This window comes from Theropithecus gelada, chromosome 11 (genome assembly GCF_003255815.1).
Source record: "Theropithecus gelada isolate Dixy chromosome 11, Tgel_1.0, whole genome shotgun sequence".
NCBI lineage: Eukaryota > Metazoa > Chordata > Mammalia > Primates > Cercopithecidae > Theropithecus > Theropithecus gelada.
The window spans coordinates 971,342-986,863 of NC_037679.1; the positions used below are offsets into that span (position 1 = coordinate 971,342).

The window sequence follows — 15,522 nt, forward strand, 5'->3', positions numbered from 1 at the left end:
GGAGTTTGAGAGCAGCCTGGTCAACACGGTGAAACCCTATCTCTACTGAAAAAACGAAAATTAGCCGGGCGTGATGGCAGATCCCTGTAATCCCAGCTCCTTGGGAGGCTGAGGCACAAGAATTGCTTGAACCTGGGAGGCAAAGGTTGCAGTGAGCAGAGATCACGCCACTACACTCCAACCTGGGTGACAGAGAGAGACGCTGCCTCAAAATTAAAATAAAATAAAATAAAATACCTACTGGGCAATAAAATAGTATTGATCTGGTAATTAAATATTAATACTACTAACTAATAAGCAAATATTTGTGGTGTGGTTTCTTTAATAGAAATGTAAATTAGCTGATTCTCATAATATAGTCTCTGTCTACCTTTCTCAACCATCCTTCACCCTGTGCTCCAGCAGCATCCTATACATGACATACTCTGTTAATCCTCTGGCATTTGTATATGTGATTTCTTTGGACTTTAATATATTTTCCTTCCTTTCTTGCATAACTTTTTCTCCTTCTTTAAGAGTTAACACTTTACTAAAGGTTTTCCTAGGAATCCTTGTCTCTTTCAGTGAACTTTAATTTCTTCGAAAATCAAGACTGTGTGTTTTATTCTTTATTCCTAGTATTCAGCATAGTGTCTAACACATAGTACTCCTTAATGTGTATTGAATGGATGGATGAGTAGATGGATGGATGGATGGATGGATGGATGAACATCCAAAATTACTGTCAATGGAGAATTATGGTTAAGAGCTAGGAATCAGACTAGGTCTGAATCTAGGCTTTATTGCTCATGAGCAAGTAGTAAGGTAAGTAGGCAAGACACTTCTCCACACCTATTTTCTCACCTGTAACATGAGGTACATAACTATCTCAAACAGCTCTATCTCTTAGGGTTCTAAGGGTTATTGGTGAAAACCAAATAAAGTGCTAGTCTAATACGTGGCCCACAGTAAGTGCTCTAAATATCAGCAGTTATTATTTTTTCTAGTTGTCGTTGCTATTATTGTATATCCACTCAATTTTTGTTTTAGTATTCAAAATTACATTCTCCAGGTTGTTACTTTAATCTTTTTATCACTTTGATTCTCTAGCTGGTCTTTCTATAGATTATCTTCAAATTTCCAAGCTAGATATTATAAATTAAGGAAGAAAGTAGCAGTGATATAGATAGCCCCATGCCCATTTTGATATTTAGTTCACTCTAATTTATCTCAAAGGATTTCAGTGCAAATATATATTTTATGCCTTGTTGTAATTATCAGATATTTTTACTTTTTTTGCACATAGACAGCTCAACTTATTTTGAAAGGGATACCTGCACAACATAAGGTAAAATTCACCCAGCAAGTATTTACTGGACACCTAGACGTGCAAGAAATTAGGCAAGATACTGCAGGACACAACAGGAAGAAATGTGATTTTCAGATTTTATTTTCCCGAGGGGGCTTATAGCTTGGTAGAAGAGAGATGTCAAATTCCTAAACAATTACGTAGTGAAGTGTGGATAAGTTAATGCAAGGTGTTTGGAGAGGGCAAAAATTATTACTTGCTGCAAGAGACAGAAAATGTTTCATGGAGGAGTAGATTTTGAGAGACGTCTTGAAGATGGCATACAATTTTAATAGATTAAAAGTACCGCGTAGGCAATGGCACAGAGAAGGGACATGTCAAGTAATGCTAATTGAATGACAAATTGGTTAAGTTTACAGTATGAGTTGATGTCAAGCACTGATTTCATGGACTATCAGAAGCACCATGAGTTAATGGAGATGTTTTACCATAGTCCAATGTGTCCTCTCCTAGCCCTACTGATAATCACTGCTCTAGAGAACTACTGTTAGTCCCCTTGAAGTTAATTTGTTAGTTTGCCTAAAGAAGGAAAACAAAAAGGCTCATGAGCATTGGTATAAGGGAGAAGCGAAAGATGTGATTACATAAATAGACTGGGAACAGACTACAGATATTCTTAAAGACATGTAAATGTGTGATAAAATTTAGATAGCCACAAAAAGAGTACCGAAATAGTAAATTGCTAAATCAGTTAAAATGCTAAGAATAGTTTTGGCTCATAGAAAATCCAGCTGACAATCTAAAATAATTATGGAATTTTATGAATTTGGGTTAAAAGGGATTTGAATAGTAGTTTTCATCAAAAGCCTCTGTTAAGAGGAAAAGACATTTGCACAGATGGACTGGCGTTTCATATGGCATGATAATTTCTGTCTTGCTTTGGCAGATTAATGCCTATTGGGTCTTCTTCGTGTTTTTAGCAATAAAATAACAAAAACTTCCTCCAGATTTTATGTGGCTTTTTATTCTACTAGTTCTTCTTTGGCAGGTACTGTGAGAGCATTGCCAGTAGTATTTTGTCAGGCACCCAACAGCCAATTGCCTGACCTCTAGGACAGGGCCAGATTCCTTAGTGTCAGAGATATAAATCCATGACCTAAAATACTAAGCAGTTTTTATTCTAGGTCAATACATTCTTTTTGTCTTCACTAAATATTTTTTTAGCTATTTTGTCAAAAGTTCCTCATTTAAGGATTTCATATTTAACACGATACCTGTTCATTTTACTGCTACTTTTGAGCTCTGATAGTAACAAGTGCATATTAAAAATTGGTCACATGTCTTGTTATTTCACAGAAAAGACAGGAAAGAATTTTAAACTTAAGGTATGCCTTATATATTTATCATAAACCTTGGAACTATACATCACAAAGAGTGAAGCCTAATGTAAATTATGAACTTTGGTTAATAAGAAATAAATATTGGTTCATCAGTTGTAATGAAAGTTCCACACTAATACGAGATATAAGGCATTGGGGAAACTATGGGGATCTCGAGAGGGTATTTAGGACCACTGTACCTTCTGATCAATTTTTGTAAACTTAAAACCTATCTAAAGAAATAAGGTATATATTTTTTAAAATAAAAAGTAAGTTTATTCTTCTACTTTTTTCAAACTTATCATCTGAGTTTATTTCTCTTCATTATCTTTCTCTTTGTCATCTTGACAAATCTTGACAAAATTTACAACCTGTGCCTATCCTCCACCACATATAAACATCCATTCTAAATGATTGAAGATTTGAATATGAAATGAAAAACCAAGGAAATTTCTAGAAGATACAATAAGGAATGTCTTTATTATGTTGAGTTAGGCAAATATTTCTTAAATAGGACATAAAATCACTAACCATAAAGAAAATTATTGATGAATTAAGCTATATTAAAAGTATGAATTTCTATTAGACACCATTAAGAGAGTAAAAAGGCAAGATGTAGAATGGGAAAATATATTTGAGATTAAGTGTGTGTGTGCGTGTGTGTGGTGTGCATGTATATTATATATCCAACAAACGACTCATTACATAATACATAAAAACTTTTACAAATCAATATGAAAAAACTGGTAAACCAATGTAAAAATGAGCAAAAGACTTACAGGCACGTCATAACAAAGGCTATCCAAATGTCCAATGAATAAATAAAAGTACTCAACCTCATTAGTCATTAGAGAAATGCAAACTAAGACCACAGTAAGTACCACTATACACTCATGAGAATGTCTAAAACGAAAAAGCCAGACAAAGATGATGTGGAGGAACTAGAATCTTTACACATTGCTGTTGGGAATGTAAATTGAAAGAACTTTTTCTGGAAAACTGTTTTACAAAATCTGCTAAAGCTGAACCTATGCATAGGCCGTAATCTAGCAGTTCTACTTCTAGTTAAGTACCCACAGATATGTATATATACACCAAAAGATATGGACAAAAATGCTCTTAGCAGCACTATTACTAATACGCACCAAACTGGATACAATCTAATGTCTACTAACAATAGAATGGTTAAATAAAATGGTATAGTCATACAGTGGGATGCTATATAGCAATGAGAATAAATATACTATGGTTATACTTGGTAACACTGATGAAGCTCATAAGCATAATACTGGGTGAAAGAAGCTAGTCATAAAAGAGTATGTATTACATAATACTATTTATGTAATTTTCAAACTAGCAAATACTACTTGGTAGTGAGAAGGTCAGTATACTTTGTGACAACTCATTAACTGGTACACTAATGATTATGCCCATATTGGCATATATACTGTACTTTAAACAATTATAGTCACTTATATGCATACCTAATTAGAGTTTTAAAGTATGCCTTTGATATGTATTGATAATACTGCTATGTTCATTGGTCAAAAAGAGTACAATTATATCCAAACTGGCCCACAATATAAAATAATATTTCAATGATTTGACATTGGAATGAGAGACAATAATGCAGCAGAAGCTGAAGCTATGGATATAATCTTATTGGTAGTACATTTTAGGAATAAAAGCATTCACTAATGCTACTAGAGTGCATGCAGTGTCTTTCAGTTACTCCTGATATTCTACTTCACACTCACAGATCACAAACATGTGGACATTACTGGCAGTGCTAGTAGCTTAGACGTTTTTTTTTCCTGCTCGTTAGGTGTCTGTGATAAGATATTGACAGAGGAACCTCATAGCTTTCACTGGCCTCCTTGCCCAGAACAGCTTTTGATATCAAGAGAAGAAAGGCAGCCTACTAATGTTAAAGAATTGAGGTTGTAGACCTCAGGTAACTATTTTCTTCACATAATTTCAGTCATTCTCTTAATACTAAGTAAATAAAGGGGTGGTAGTCTTTAAAAATAATGTAATAGAAATTCTACATAACTAACTACTTCAATGCCTCTTTGCCAACCATTTGGTCCCATGATTAATCTGCCTCAAGCTTACCCACGTTCCTTACAGAGTAAGTTCCAATGTAGCTAATATGGTGGCGTATGATGCAGTAGAAAAAAGCAGTGCATCTGGAGTTACAGAACGCCCTCCATCCTTAGGGCTTCCGCTAACTACCTGTGTGACTTTAGGCAAAGCTGGGGCTGTAGACCAGATGGCCTTTAAACTCCTCTTTTGATGTGAAAATGTCATGTTCTATATGTAATTTTATTATGAGAATTCAAATACAAATATAATCCTGTCCTTACCATAAGATTTCACTTAAAGTTTTAGGTGGATAGTACAGCAAATCTGCTATAGAATTATTTTTCCTTTCCCTTCCAACAAAAATTGTGCAGGTTCTTCCTATCTCCATTTTCACTTCTGAATTCCTAATCCACTTTCAAACTTGCTCCTTTAAACTACAGCAATGATCATATTAGCAAACATCTATTGAATATATGTGAGCCAGGCCTTGTTCTAAGTTTTACATATCTGATCTTATTTAATGCTTGTAACAACCCTGCTATTATTTCTCTTATTTCGGAAATGTGGAAATTGAAGGACAAAAGATTACATGATTTGCCCAGGGTCACAGTCTAGAAAGCAAAAAAGCCAGCGTAAGATCCAGGAAATCTGACTCAGGAGCCACAGGGTAAGAATATGATAAATATTAACAGTTGCTTCTGCCTAGGTTCTTATTTAGCCAAGGACTGTTTCAAAGCACATTAAGTATGTTACATGTAATTTCATAAAAATTTTGAAAGATGTGTATAATTATCTCTATACTTAAGATAGAAAACTGATGTACATAAAGTGTATGTAACTTTCCCAGAAAGGATAACTATTAAATAGCAGAGCCAACATTTGAAGAGCAACCTTCTTTTTTCTTTATTCTATTCCCTTTTGTCCCCCCTCTACTTCACATTTTCCCCTTGCCATTTCTTCCTGACTCACCTATTTTTCCACCTTTTTTTTTTTTTTTTTTGCCTTAAAATATATAGCATCATGCACTTTAACGTAAGGGACAACTAAATGACTGAAGATTAGATTAGAATACATGGCATGTAATTTCAAGAACTAAAACCTTAAAGATATACTATTATCTTTAAAAAATTATTTTGGCTGAGTAAAGTCACTTGGTATTTTCATGTGTTAAGTCTTTGTATGATGAATGTATTTGGTAAATACATACATATATCTGCAAACATTACAAGCACAGATAGTAATCCTTAATATTACAGATTTTGAAGAACATTCTCAGTATTCTGTCATATGAATTCATTTTCCTGTCTATGAAATTCTCACATCACTTTTCTCTATACAAAAATTTTCTTTTGAAAGAAGCTTTAAAAAATACTTTGTTTCACTTGCCTCAATGAGGTTATTATATTTCAATCTAAAATTTTAATGTTTCTTTAATTTAACATGGTATTTTCAGGATTTGTAGGATTTATTTTTAAATATATTATTACATCTTGTTAAATAAGCTTGTTAGATTCTTTCTATACATTGTTTACTTTTTACTGGTCTCTGTGGGATTAATTTGTCACCACTTAATAGCTGCATTTTTGTTGTTCTATGCTGAATACTCCTGGGTTTTCTAATCACACCAGTGTGTCCAAGCTCTGACTAACAAAACTACATCATAATCTTGTCTATAGAGTTTTCTCTAATGTACATTATATATTAAATTTTTTAAATGAGAATTGTTATTTTAAGAAATGACTTTTTAAGTAAATATCGGATAGTTTTGGCTGTTTTTTTGGTAAAACTAATATTAAAACCATAGATTTTAAAGTGTCTTTCTCTCTAATACTCTTTTGAAAAAGTAATTTTATTTCATTATGAAAGGATTATGTCTAAAATACTATTACTAACAATACCTTTTTCAATATAAACTTTTTAAAATTAAATTATTTTTAGTAAATTTTGAAACATAAAACCATATAAAATTCAATTTTCTCAGTGGTCTACATATACTGTCTATTACACAGTTCAGTTGTGAAGTATAATTGATATATGTATACCACTTGCCACAGAGAAAGGCTGACAAATACTAACTTACTAAAATGAACATATTTATGTTAAGGATAACTCAACTTTGACAAGTGTTTTTGTAAGCATTAGTTAAAACATTGAAGCACGGTTTCAAAACATTTAGGCATATTGTAATTATTGTTTTTATTAGATCACTTCAAACAAATAGCTATTAATCCTTAATTCTACACAAAATAACTATAAAACAGTATAGATTCTGTAACAATATTCTTAGTTTTCTAGGTAATAATTGTCATCTTTTATTTTCTAGGTAATAATTGTCACCACATATCAAGTATAACATGTTCTGTACTTCATAAACATTATTCAGTTAAATCCTCACAACAATTCTCTGAAGTAGCCTTTCTGGTTCTCATTTTACAAATGGGGAACTAAGGTATAGAGAGTTTAATCAACTCTAATTAAACAGACTAAGAGGATACAAGTAGGAAGAGGGAGAACCAAAAGTTGAACAAAACTCTATTTCACTACAAAGCCTATGCTTTTGTCTAGCTCCTTAAACACCATGGCCAATTTTAGTCCTGCGATTTTTAAGGAGGGATGTCTTATTTTAGGAAAAGAGTAGAAAATACTTCTTCAGTTAATTCTTCTCTGTTCCAACAGATTAAGATCCAAACTCCCATCCAAGGATGATACAACATTTTAACATTGGTTTTTCTTCCTTGCCTTTATCTTTCTTTGTTATTCCAAAGAATGAAAACTGTTATTAAAAACTGTTGAGACAGTGATAGGATAGAATTAGCCAGCTGCAGCTTGACAACCACCATTCCTACAAAACCACCAAATCATGCCGCATAAGAGGTTATCTATGTTATTCACAAGTAGAGGAGCCCTTGTTCCATGGCATTTAAGCATTCCCTGAAGCAATATTCCTGCTTGCCCACTGTAGTCAATTGACTTTTCAAATCACAAAACAGGGCAAATTCAGTTATAGAATATTTATAGACTAAATGTATGGGATGTGTAGAACTAACGTTTATAACACACAAGGAAAGCTTGTGTTATACTCTTTCTGAGGGTAATGACTTGTTCTGAGGTTAAGTGTGAACTAGAGAATCATCCTATATTAGGCAATATAATTAAAATTGCTCAAGGTCAACTCCCAGAAACACTGCATCAGAGATCTCTGAAATAGCTCAGAACTGGAAACGTCTTTGAGCCACTGTCTTATTTTTCATACTGCTGGTCTTATTACTGGATGCTGTAAAGTCTGCCATTGTTTTGGACTATTATTAACTAGAATAATGACTATGTACACAGTTTAGCCCACATAAAACTAGCAATGGCACCTTCAAAAGAAATAATGTTAAACATATATTTGAGATTAAGCATAAATGTCATTACCACCATCTGCAAAGCCAGTCGCAGTGATAATAGGTATAGCCACCATAATTAGTCCACTGCTGCTCCAAACATACTTCATCAGGAATTGTTCTATCATGATGTACCACAAACGTTTGGATAAAATGAGGTTCATCTGATCCGCTAAAGCTTTGTAACTTTTCTGAAGTTGTTTCATTTCTACCTATAGAGAGGAAAAAGAGTTGAGGACTTTCCTTAAAGACATATACATATTCTTTTTTTTTTTTTTTTTTTTTTTTTTTTTTTGGCTTTTTTTTTTTTTTTTAAAAACAATTAATTAAAATTAAATACAATTTTTTTTTTTTTTTTTTTTTTTTTTTTTTTAGTATGGCATTATCTATGTGTCTTAACAACCAATAAATGCAGATTAATACCAGTATTAGTTATTATTTAGTTTTGGTCACATGTGTATTATTTTTAAAAGTTTATGCTACTCAGTGGACATAATGTTGGGTATAAAATACATATAAGTAATTTATAGTTATGATATTTAAATTTTATGCATGAGATGTTAAAATTAAATGATATTATGTAAGATATGAATAAATAATTGTTAGAGCTTTGTCCTTGTTGATTACACCAAAAATACCTGAAAATGGACACGACATATATATGTATAGACTCTACTTTTGAACTGACTCACTTTGTTGGATTTTGTCTTTTATGCAAGAAGTCTAAACACACTATAATTTATATCATTGAATTCAATAGTTCAAGAAGAATCACAAATCAATATGATATAATACAATATATGAGGTAATTTTCAAGTGGGAGCAAGAGTCCTAAATTTACTTTAAATATTCTTTTTCAGGTTGCTACTGCTATTAAAAAAGACACAGATAATTACTGATGCTTTAAAAATTAAATAATTCTGCTTGGTGATTGACATGCCGTCTTCAACAGTAGAATACTTTATTTTATTCACCAAGTCATTTAAATTAAGATTGCATTGCCTTTAAAATTTCTGTCTTATTTCATATTCTGAAGTTACCTTCATACACTATGAGTATGTATAATTGGGCTAATTGTTTTAGGGATCTGCTTAACGTTGAAAATCTTCAATAATTGAAAACATTCTGAAACTCCTTTTGTACTCCTCATTTCTTCTCTAATCTCAGCTTTTTTTTCCCAAAGCTGGACAAAATTTCATTTCACTTCCTCTTTTCATTTTGTCAAAATATAGTGCTGAACATGAACTAAGAGTAGTAGAAATGCCATTTTGTGAGACACTTTCCTATGCTTCTTGGGAATGGGGACGCTCCATATTGATCAGACATGCAAAATTGTTAAAAATGTCTTCTGTAAGAAATCCTGGTTCCCCCCCTCCTTCGACAACAAAGGAACAACAAAGAATATCATTCTAAATTTTCCATTTCAATGGAAACATGTTTAGTCTTAGTTTCCAAATATATATTTTCTTCTGGTAGGTGCTCTAGGGCCACCTACCAAGTTGGGATTTAAGTTTTAAGAAAACACGTTAGAAATAATTCTGACCATATTTGAGTAACTGAGGCTAAGTAGGCTTTTTCAGAGTGTTGCAAATTTTATTCTCATGAAACTTTAGAAAAGTTTGCACCCTATAATTCTTTAACTGGTTACGGTTAAAAGGGGTAATGAAGCATATATTTTAATACAGGTTTAGATGTCAGAGGAATCTAAGACACTAAAGAAGTGGGTCCATCGACAGGACAACAGATGGTATCTGGCACTTCAGTGGCAGTTAGAACAGTCTCACATTTCACCCATCACCTTAATTTCTATCTTACCTTATGTCCTCTGTAAAAGGCAATTTCTTCTACATTGGCTATAATTCTGGAGTGCACATACCGCAAATAGCCTTTTCTATGAGCTTCCTCTGCCACCAGTTTGCCAAATTTGGGAGAACAGGCTTTCAACACTTTAGCAGTGGCATATACCACAAGTCCTGCTAATAGGGTGGGCCCAGTTGGGCTTGCTCCTCTGGATGTAGCAGTTTGAATGAGTGTATAGGAGGTCAGGATTACATCTAAAATAGGTTTGGTCAGATTAGAATACAAGTGAGCCACAGATTGGGAGAACATCATAATATCCTCTGTAAGAGATTGGTCAGGGTTTGCCAGCCTCCCATCCATATTGATCACTTTATAATAAGTCTGATTTGTAAAATAGGTTTCATAGGCATGGTCTACTAGGCGAGTTCTGAAGGCCAAAGCCAATTTGCATTCCAGGTACCTTATTGCACTGTTGACGAAGGTAGCAGGGATGGCAATCATAAGCCACTTGATTAATTTGATGATGAAAGTCCGAGGCTTCTTTTCCACAATGCTTTTCACGATTTTTCCATCCAGACCAGCCACATAGATAGACAGAAAGGTTCTTGAGATTAGAGCCACTGAGTGCAGGCAGAGCCACCCTGTTTCAGTGGTCACAAGTTTTGGAAACAAAATTTTCCGAAGTTCTAGTAGCTGTTTGAAGAAATCTGCATTCACTCCAGGCGAAGGTATTTTACAAACGGTCTCGGTGCAATGCAGTATTTCTGTGTTCTCTGCAGCAGGGTAAGCTGCTTCTTTTTTCTTCCCGTGGCCAGATTGCTTTAAACGCTTGCCAATGATGGGATAGAGGGTTTTCAGAGCATATGCCGCAGCCACCAGGCAGGCAGTCCTCTTAGCAGCACTCGATCTGGTCCATTTCACTCGATCAGCTGCTGCATTTAGCATATGTGTCATTTTCCCAGTTACCCAAACCGGCTTCCAAAAGAATTCGTTTTAAAAGATCATGCTTCACAGAAATCCCCAGCAAATGTTTCAGAAAGTCCTACAGCGTCCCATAGTCTGCAGCGTTTCTCTTCCACTGTTTTGTTTTTAATTTTGTTCTGCTGTGACAGATGCAGCAGAGCTCAGACTCCGCTGCATCTACCGGGAATGATTCTCTCAGAAGCTCCAGCTGCACCAAGCTCCTCCCTCCCAGGCCCCTCATTGGCTGTGAGGGCGGTGGGCCCTTGGAATCTTAGCAGCTTCCCTTTGAACCTTGAAAATGAGGAGAGAGCAAAACGAATTACATCCTTCCTTAAACAGGAGTTCAGAGAGTTAAATGTCTATTTTTGGAGAGGTCGAATCAGGCCATCTGCTGGCGAACAAAACCGCTCTAGCTACTGAGCATGCTCAGTGTCACTTAGAAACCCGCAGAAGTTTCAGAATATACATCACTTCGGTAAGATTTCAGTAGCTACGGCAAACAGAAGAGCAAGCAGAAAGGGAGATTTCCAAGCGAACAAAACCGTCTGTAGCTACTGAGCATGTTCAGTGTCACTTAGAAACCCGCAGAAGTTTCAGAATATACATCGCTTCGGTAAGATTTCAGTAGCTACCGCAAACAAGAGCAAGCAGAAAGGGAGATTTCCAAGAGTTTTAACGAGACGAGAAGGGAGAAGGAACCACGGAAATGAGGGAGGAGGGACAAGAGGATCAACATAAAATGAATGTGGAAAAAGCATGGAAAGAATCTGAAAGGGATCAGAAAAGAAAGTGATAAGTGGGAGGGACACTGGAGAATGCCAAATATCAAATACAAACACTTGGATCTGTTTTTCCGTCCCCCCACCCCCGGCTTTTTTGGGGGTCTGATTTCACATAAGGTCTCAGAACCTAATAGACAAGTTGTAATTGAGGGTATCCCTTGTAAATAAATAGGATAAAAGTCTTCCGTGTTACAGAAAATAATTATTTGCTATGCCTCTAGACATTCTCCCTTTTCCCCCTCCATCCTACTTGTCCTTATGATAAAATTCTTCCAGCCCCATAACTGGAGATCTGATGTACTTATATTTATTTACAAGGAGGCGACTATTAAGTAAATGAGATCAATGTTTCACTTTTACTACTCCCATGTGTTAGGTAGTTTTTACTTCGAGGGGGGTAGCACTTATATTCAAAGTTTAACCATTTGGGAATTCAGCTGGTGTTGGATGATGGAAATAACTTCTCTAGGACCTTACTTCATTTTTCAGGAATTCCTTGTCTTTTGCAAGTGTCTTTTTTGTTTGTTTTGTTTAGCTGTAGAGATAATCTACTGGCTACTTCCTATTTCTATTTGGTTATTTGATAAAAACTAAGAGTCTTAAATTTCTTCACATCCATAATGGAGGATTTAAACTGTTCAACAGTCAAGGACAATTCTGCATATTTTAAAAAATGTAAAAAGCTTTTTTTTGTTTTGTTTTGTTTTTGAGACAGTCTCTCTTTGTCACCCAGGCTGGAGTGCAGTGGCACGATCTTGGCTTACTGCAGCCTCCACCTCCCAGGTTGGTGCCTCAGCAGCCCGAGTAGCTGGGATTACAAGTGTGCACCACCATACCTGGCTAATTTCTGTAGTTTTAGTAGAGATGGGTCTTGCCATGTTTGCCAGGCTGGTCTCAACCTCCTGGCCTCAAGTGATCCACCTGCCTTAACCTCCCAAAGTGCTTGGATTATAGACGTGGGCCACCACGCCCAGCCAAGAGCATTTTTTAAGTCAAGGCTGAGTATATTTTTGGATATGCAAAAACCACTTTTTTGCTCTCCACTCTCCCCGCCCCCATCTCATTAAAACTCTCGGAAAACTCCCTTTCTGCTTGCTCCTTTGCTTGTGGTATCTACTGAAATCTTACAGAAGTGATGTATATTCTGAAACTTCTGGGGATTTCTAAGTGACACTGAGCATACTCAGTAGCTATAGCCAGTTTTGTTTGCCAGCAGCTGGCCCCCAACATACATACACATTTCCAGTCAATTAGAACCTTAGGAAAATATGCATTAAGCTAGAACAGAAGTTGGCAAATTACAACTGGTGGGCCAAATCTAGCCTGCCACTTAATTTTATATGACCCTTAAGCTAGGAATGATTTTTTACATTTTTAAAGTGGTTGAAAATACATCAAAAGAGGAATATTTTGTCCTGTGAAATTTATATAAAATTCTCATTTTTGTGTTTATAAAGAAAGTTTTATTGGAAAACAGTCACACCCATTCATTTATTCTCTGCCTATGGCTTTTTTCAAGCCACAGTGGTGGATGCAACAAAGTCTAAAATAGATACTATTTGGCCCTTTAGAGAAGTTTGCAAACCTCTGTGCTGGAATATAAAATCCATCTCAGCATTAAATGATCTTCATTACTGAGTTTATCACAAATAAAGAACTGTCCTCACTTTTATAAGTAATCATATTTTTAAGTTTTTAAAACTTCTTTCTTATGTAGTTATATTAATTCTGACAGTCATCACATATCTCTTCATTTGTTTGCATTCAATTCAGCAGATTGACTGACACATGAGTGTCAAACTCATGCAAGTTTTTTTGATAACTGGCCATATTAGTAGCACACTCCATCATCCCATTAAGACCTTTTAAGCCTGTCTGTACAGATCATAGTGGTCATGGAAGTTATTGCCAAACTCTTTTCTTCCTAAGCTCTTGCTTTTGTTGTATGCAAGGTAAGGTTGCCTTTCATTTTTGTCACATTTCCTAACAGCTAAACACAAAAGGGTTAGCAGCGACAGGACAGGTTAAAGGCCAGGGTAAACCTAACTGGGGGTGATGGCAGGATGTTGTTAGGCAGAACATGGTACACAGAAGGATGCATGGGTCAGACAGTAGCTGAAAGTCGAGGCAAGTGGTTTGCAATTCATACAACCAGAGGCAGCTATATTGGGGAGGAGCACGGCAGTGAGAAATTTAGAAGCAAAGGACACTAGAGATTCAAACACGACTTAGGTGGAGGTAGGTCAGTTTACCAACTGATAATGAGGTTGTAGTGCAGAAACAAGCTTTTAGCATCTGGAGTGAGAGACTTGTGAGAATGAAGAATTGTTTATCAGGAAAATGATCAAGACAGAAATTTTGTCACCTGAATCATGGTACAAGGAAGGTTGAAAGTGAGTTACTTGAACTGTGGAAAACATCAATGTGAGATTTGATTTGATGTTGAGCCACTTAGGTGAAGACCTAACTCTAACTACCTAAATTTCACTCCCACCATTCACCTCATCCTGATCTCAAGGGTAAGAGTTGGTCCTAGTGTCTGAGACTAGGCACAAGCCTTCAGATAAGGAAGAGGAAGGATTCAAGAAGACAGGAAGCCGTATAGACAATTGAGTCTATATGGCACGTAAGTAAAAATATATGGCATGTAAGTAAAAAACTAAGAATGTCAAGATATTTCTTTCAGTTTTTTCTTTTTCTTTTCTTTCTTTCTTTCTTTTTTTTGGGGGGATGGAGCCTCACTCTGTTACCAGGCTGGAGTGCAATGGCACAATCTAGGCTCACTGCAACCTCTGCCTCCCAGGTTCAAGTGATTCTCCTGCCTCAGTCTCTCGAGTAGCTGGGATCACAGGTGCCCACCACCATGCCCAGCTAATTTTTGTATTTTTAGTAGAGATGAGGTTTGTCATATTGACCAGGCTGGTCTCGAACTCCTGACTTCAGGTGATCCACCTGCCTCGGCCTCCCAAAGCGCTGAGATCACAGGCGTGAGCCACAGCGCCCGGCCTTCTTTCAGTTTTTTTCTATTGGCAGTGTGCAATTAAAGCTAAGAGAATGTTAATTTAGTTTGAATTCCAAAGTGGGAAAGAAAGAGGAGAAAAAAATCATTTGTTACTGTAGTAAAAAACATATATAGGCCTACTTTCCACACAGACATCTCAACTTTATGTGTGTTTATATGGGAAAATACTGAAGTTTTCTTAAGAGGGGAGAAATCGTCTTAGAAAAGATCTTGAGAAACAATGAGAATAATTTTAAAAATCAATAATTCTCAAATCACTGTGCTCTCAAGTGTGATATTCTCACGTACACTACCGATATCCATGAAAGAGATGGATTAAATGGAGTTTATATATATAGAAAATACAAATTAGAGACTATATATGTTTTATGAACTGTAAAACATCAGAAATTATTTTTGTAATAAAAGAATTATATATACATGTATATACATAAATGTATACATAACATATATATGTGTTGCATGTTCAGATTATGAATATCCAGAAAGTAAATAATTTTTAGAAATAAGTAAAGATAGGCCGGGCGCGGTGGCTCAAGCCTGTAATCCCAGCACTTTGGGAGGCCGAGATGGGTGGATCATGAGCTCAGGAGATCGAGACCATCCTGGCTAACACGGTGAAACCCCGTCTCTACTAAAAAATACAAAAAACTAGCCGGGCGTGGTGGCGGGTGCCTGTAGTCCCAGCTACTTGGGAGGCTGAGGCAGGAGAATGGCGTGAACCCGGGAGGCGGAGCTTGCAGTGAGCTGAGATCCGGCCATTGCACTCCAGCCTGGGCGGCAGAGCGAGACTCCGTCTCAAAAAAAAAAAAAAAAA

At 35.7% G+C, this 15,522-nt stretch overlaps 1 protein-coding gene across 1 annotated transcript in view; it reads right to left on the reverse strand.

Moving 5' to 3' along the window:
* ABCD2 (ATP binding cassette subfamily D member 2) overlaps window positions 1–11,319 on the reverse strand; it is a 67,901-nt gene extending 56,582 nt beyond the window's left edge. Inside the window, exons 1-2 of the mRNA XM_025402778.1 lie at window positions 9,954–11,319; window positions 8,170–8,350 (exon numbers count right to left, since the gene is read on the reverse strand). Coding sequence (XP_025258563.1) covers window positions 8,170–8,350; window positions 9,954–10,892 — 1,120 coding nt within the window. The 5' untranslated portion in view covers window positions 10,893–11,319. The remainder of the gene's footprint in view (window positions 1–8,169; window positions 8,351–9,953) is intronic.
* Between the last annotated feature and the right edge of the window lie 4,203 nt (window positions 11,320–15,522).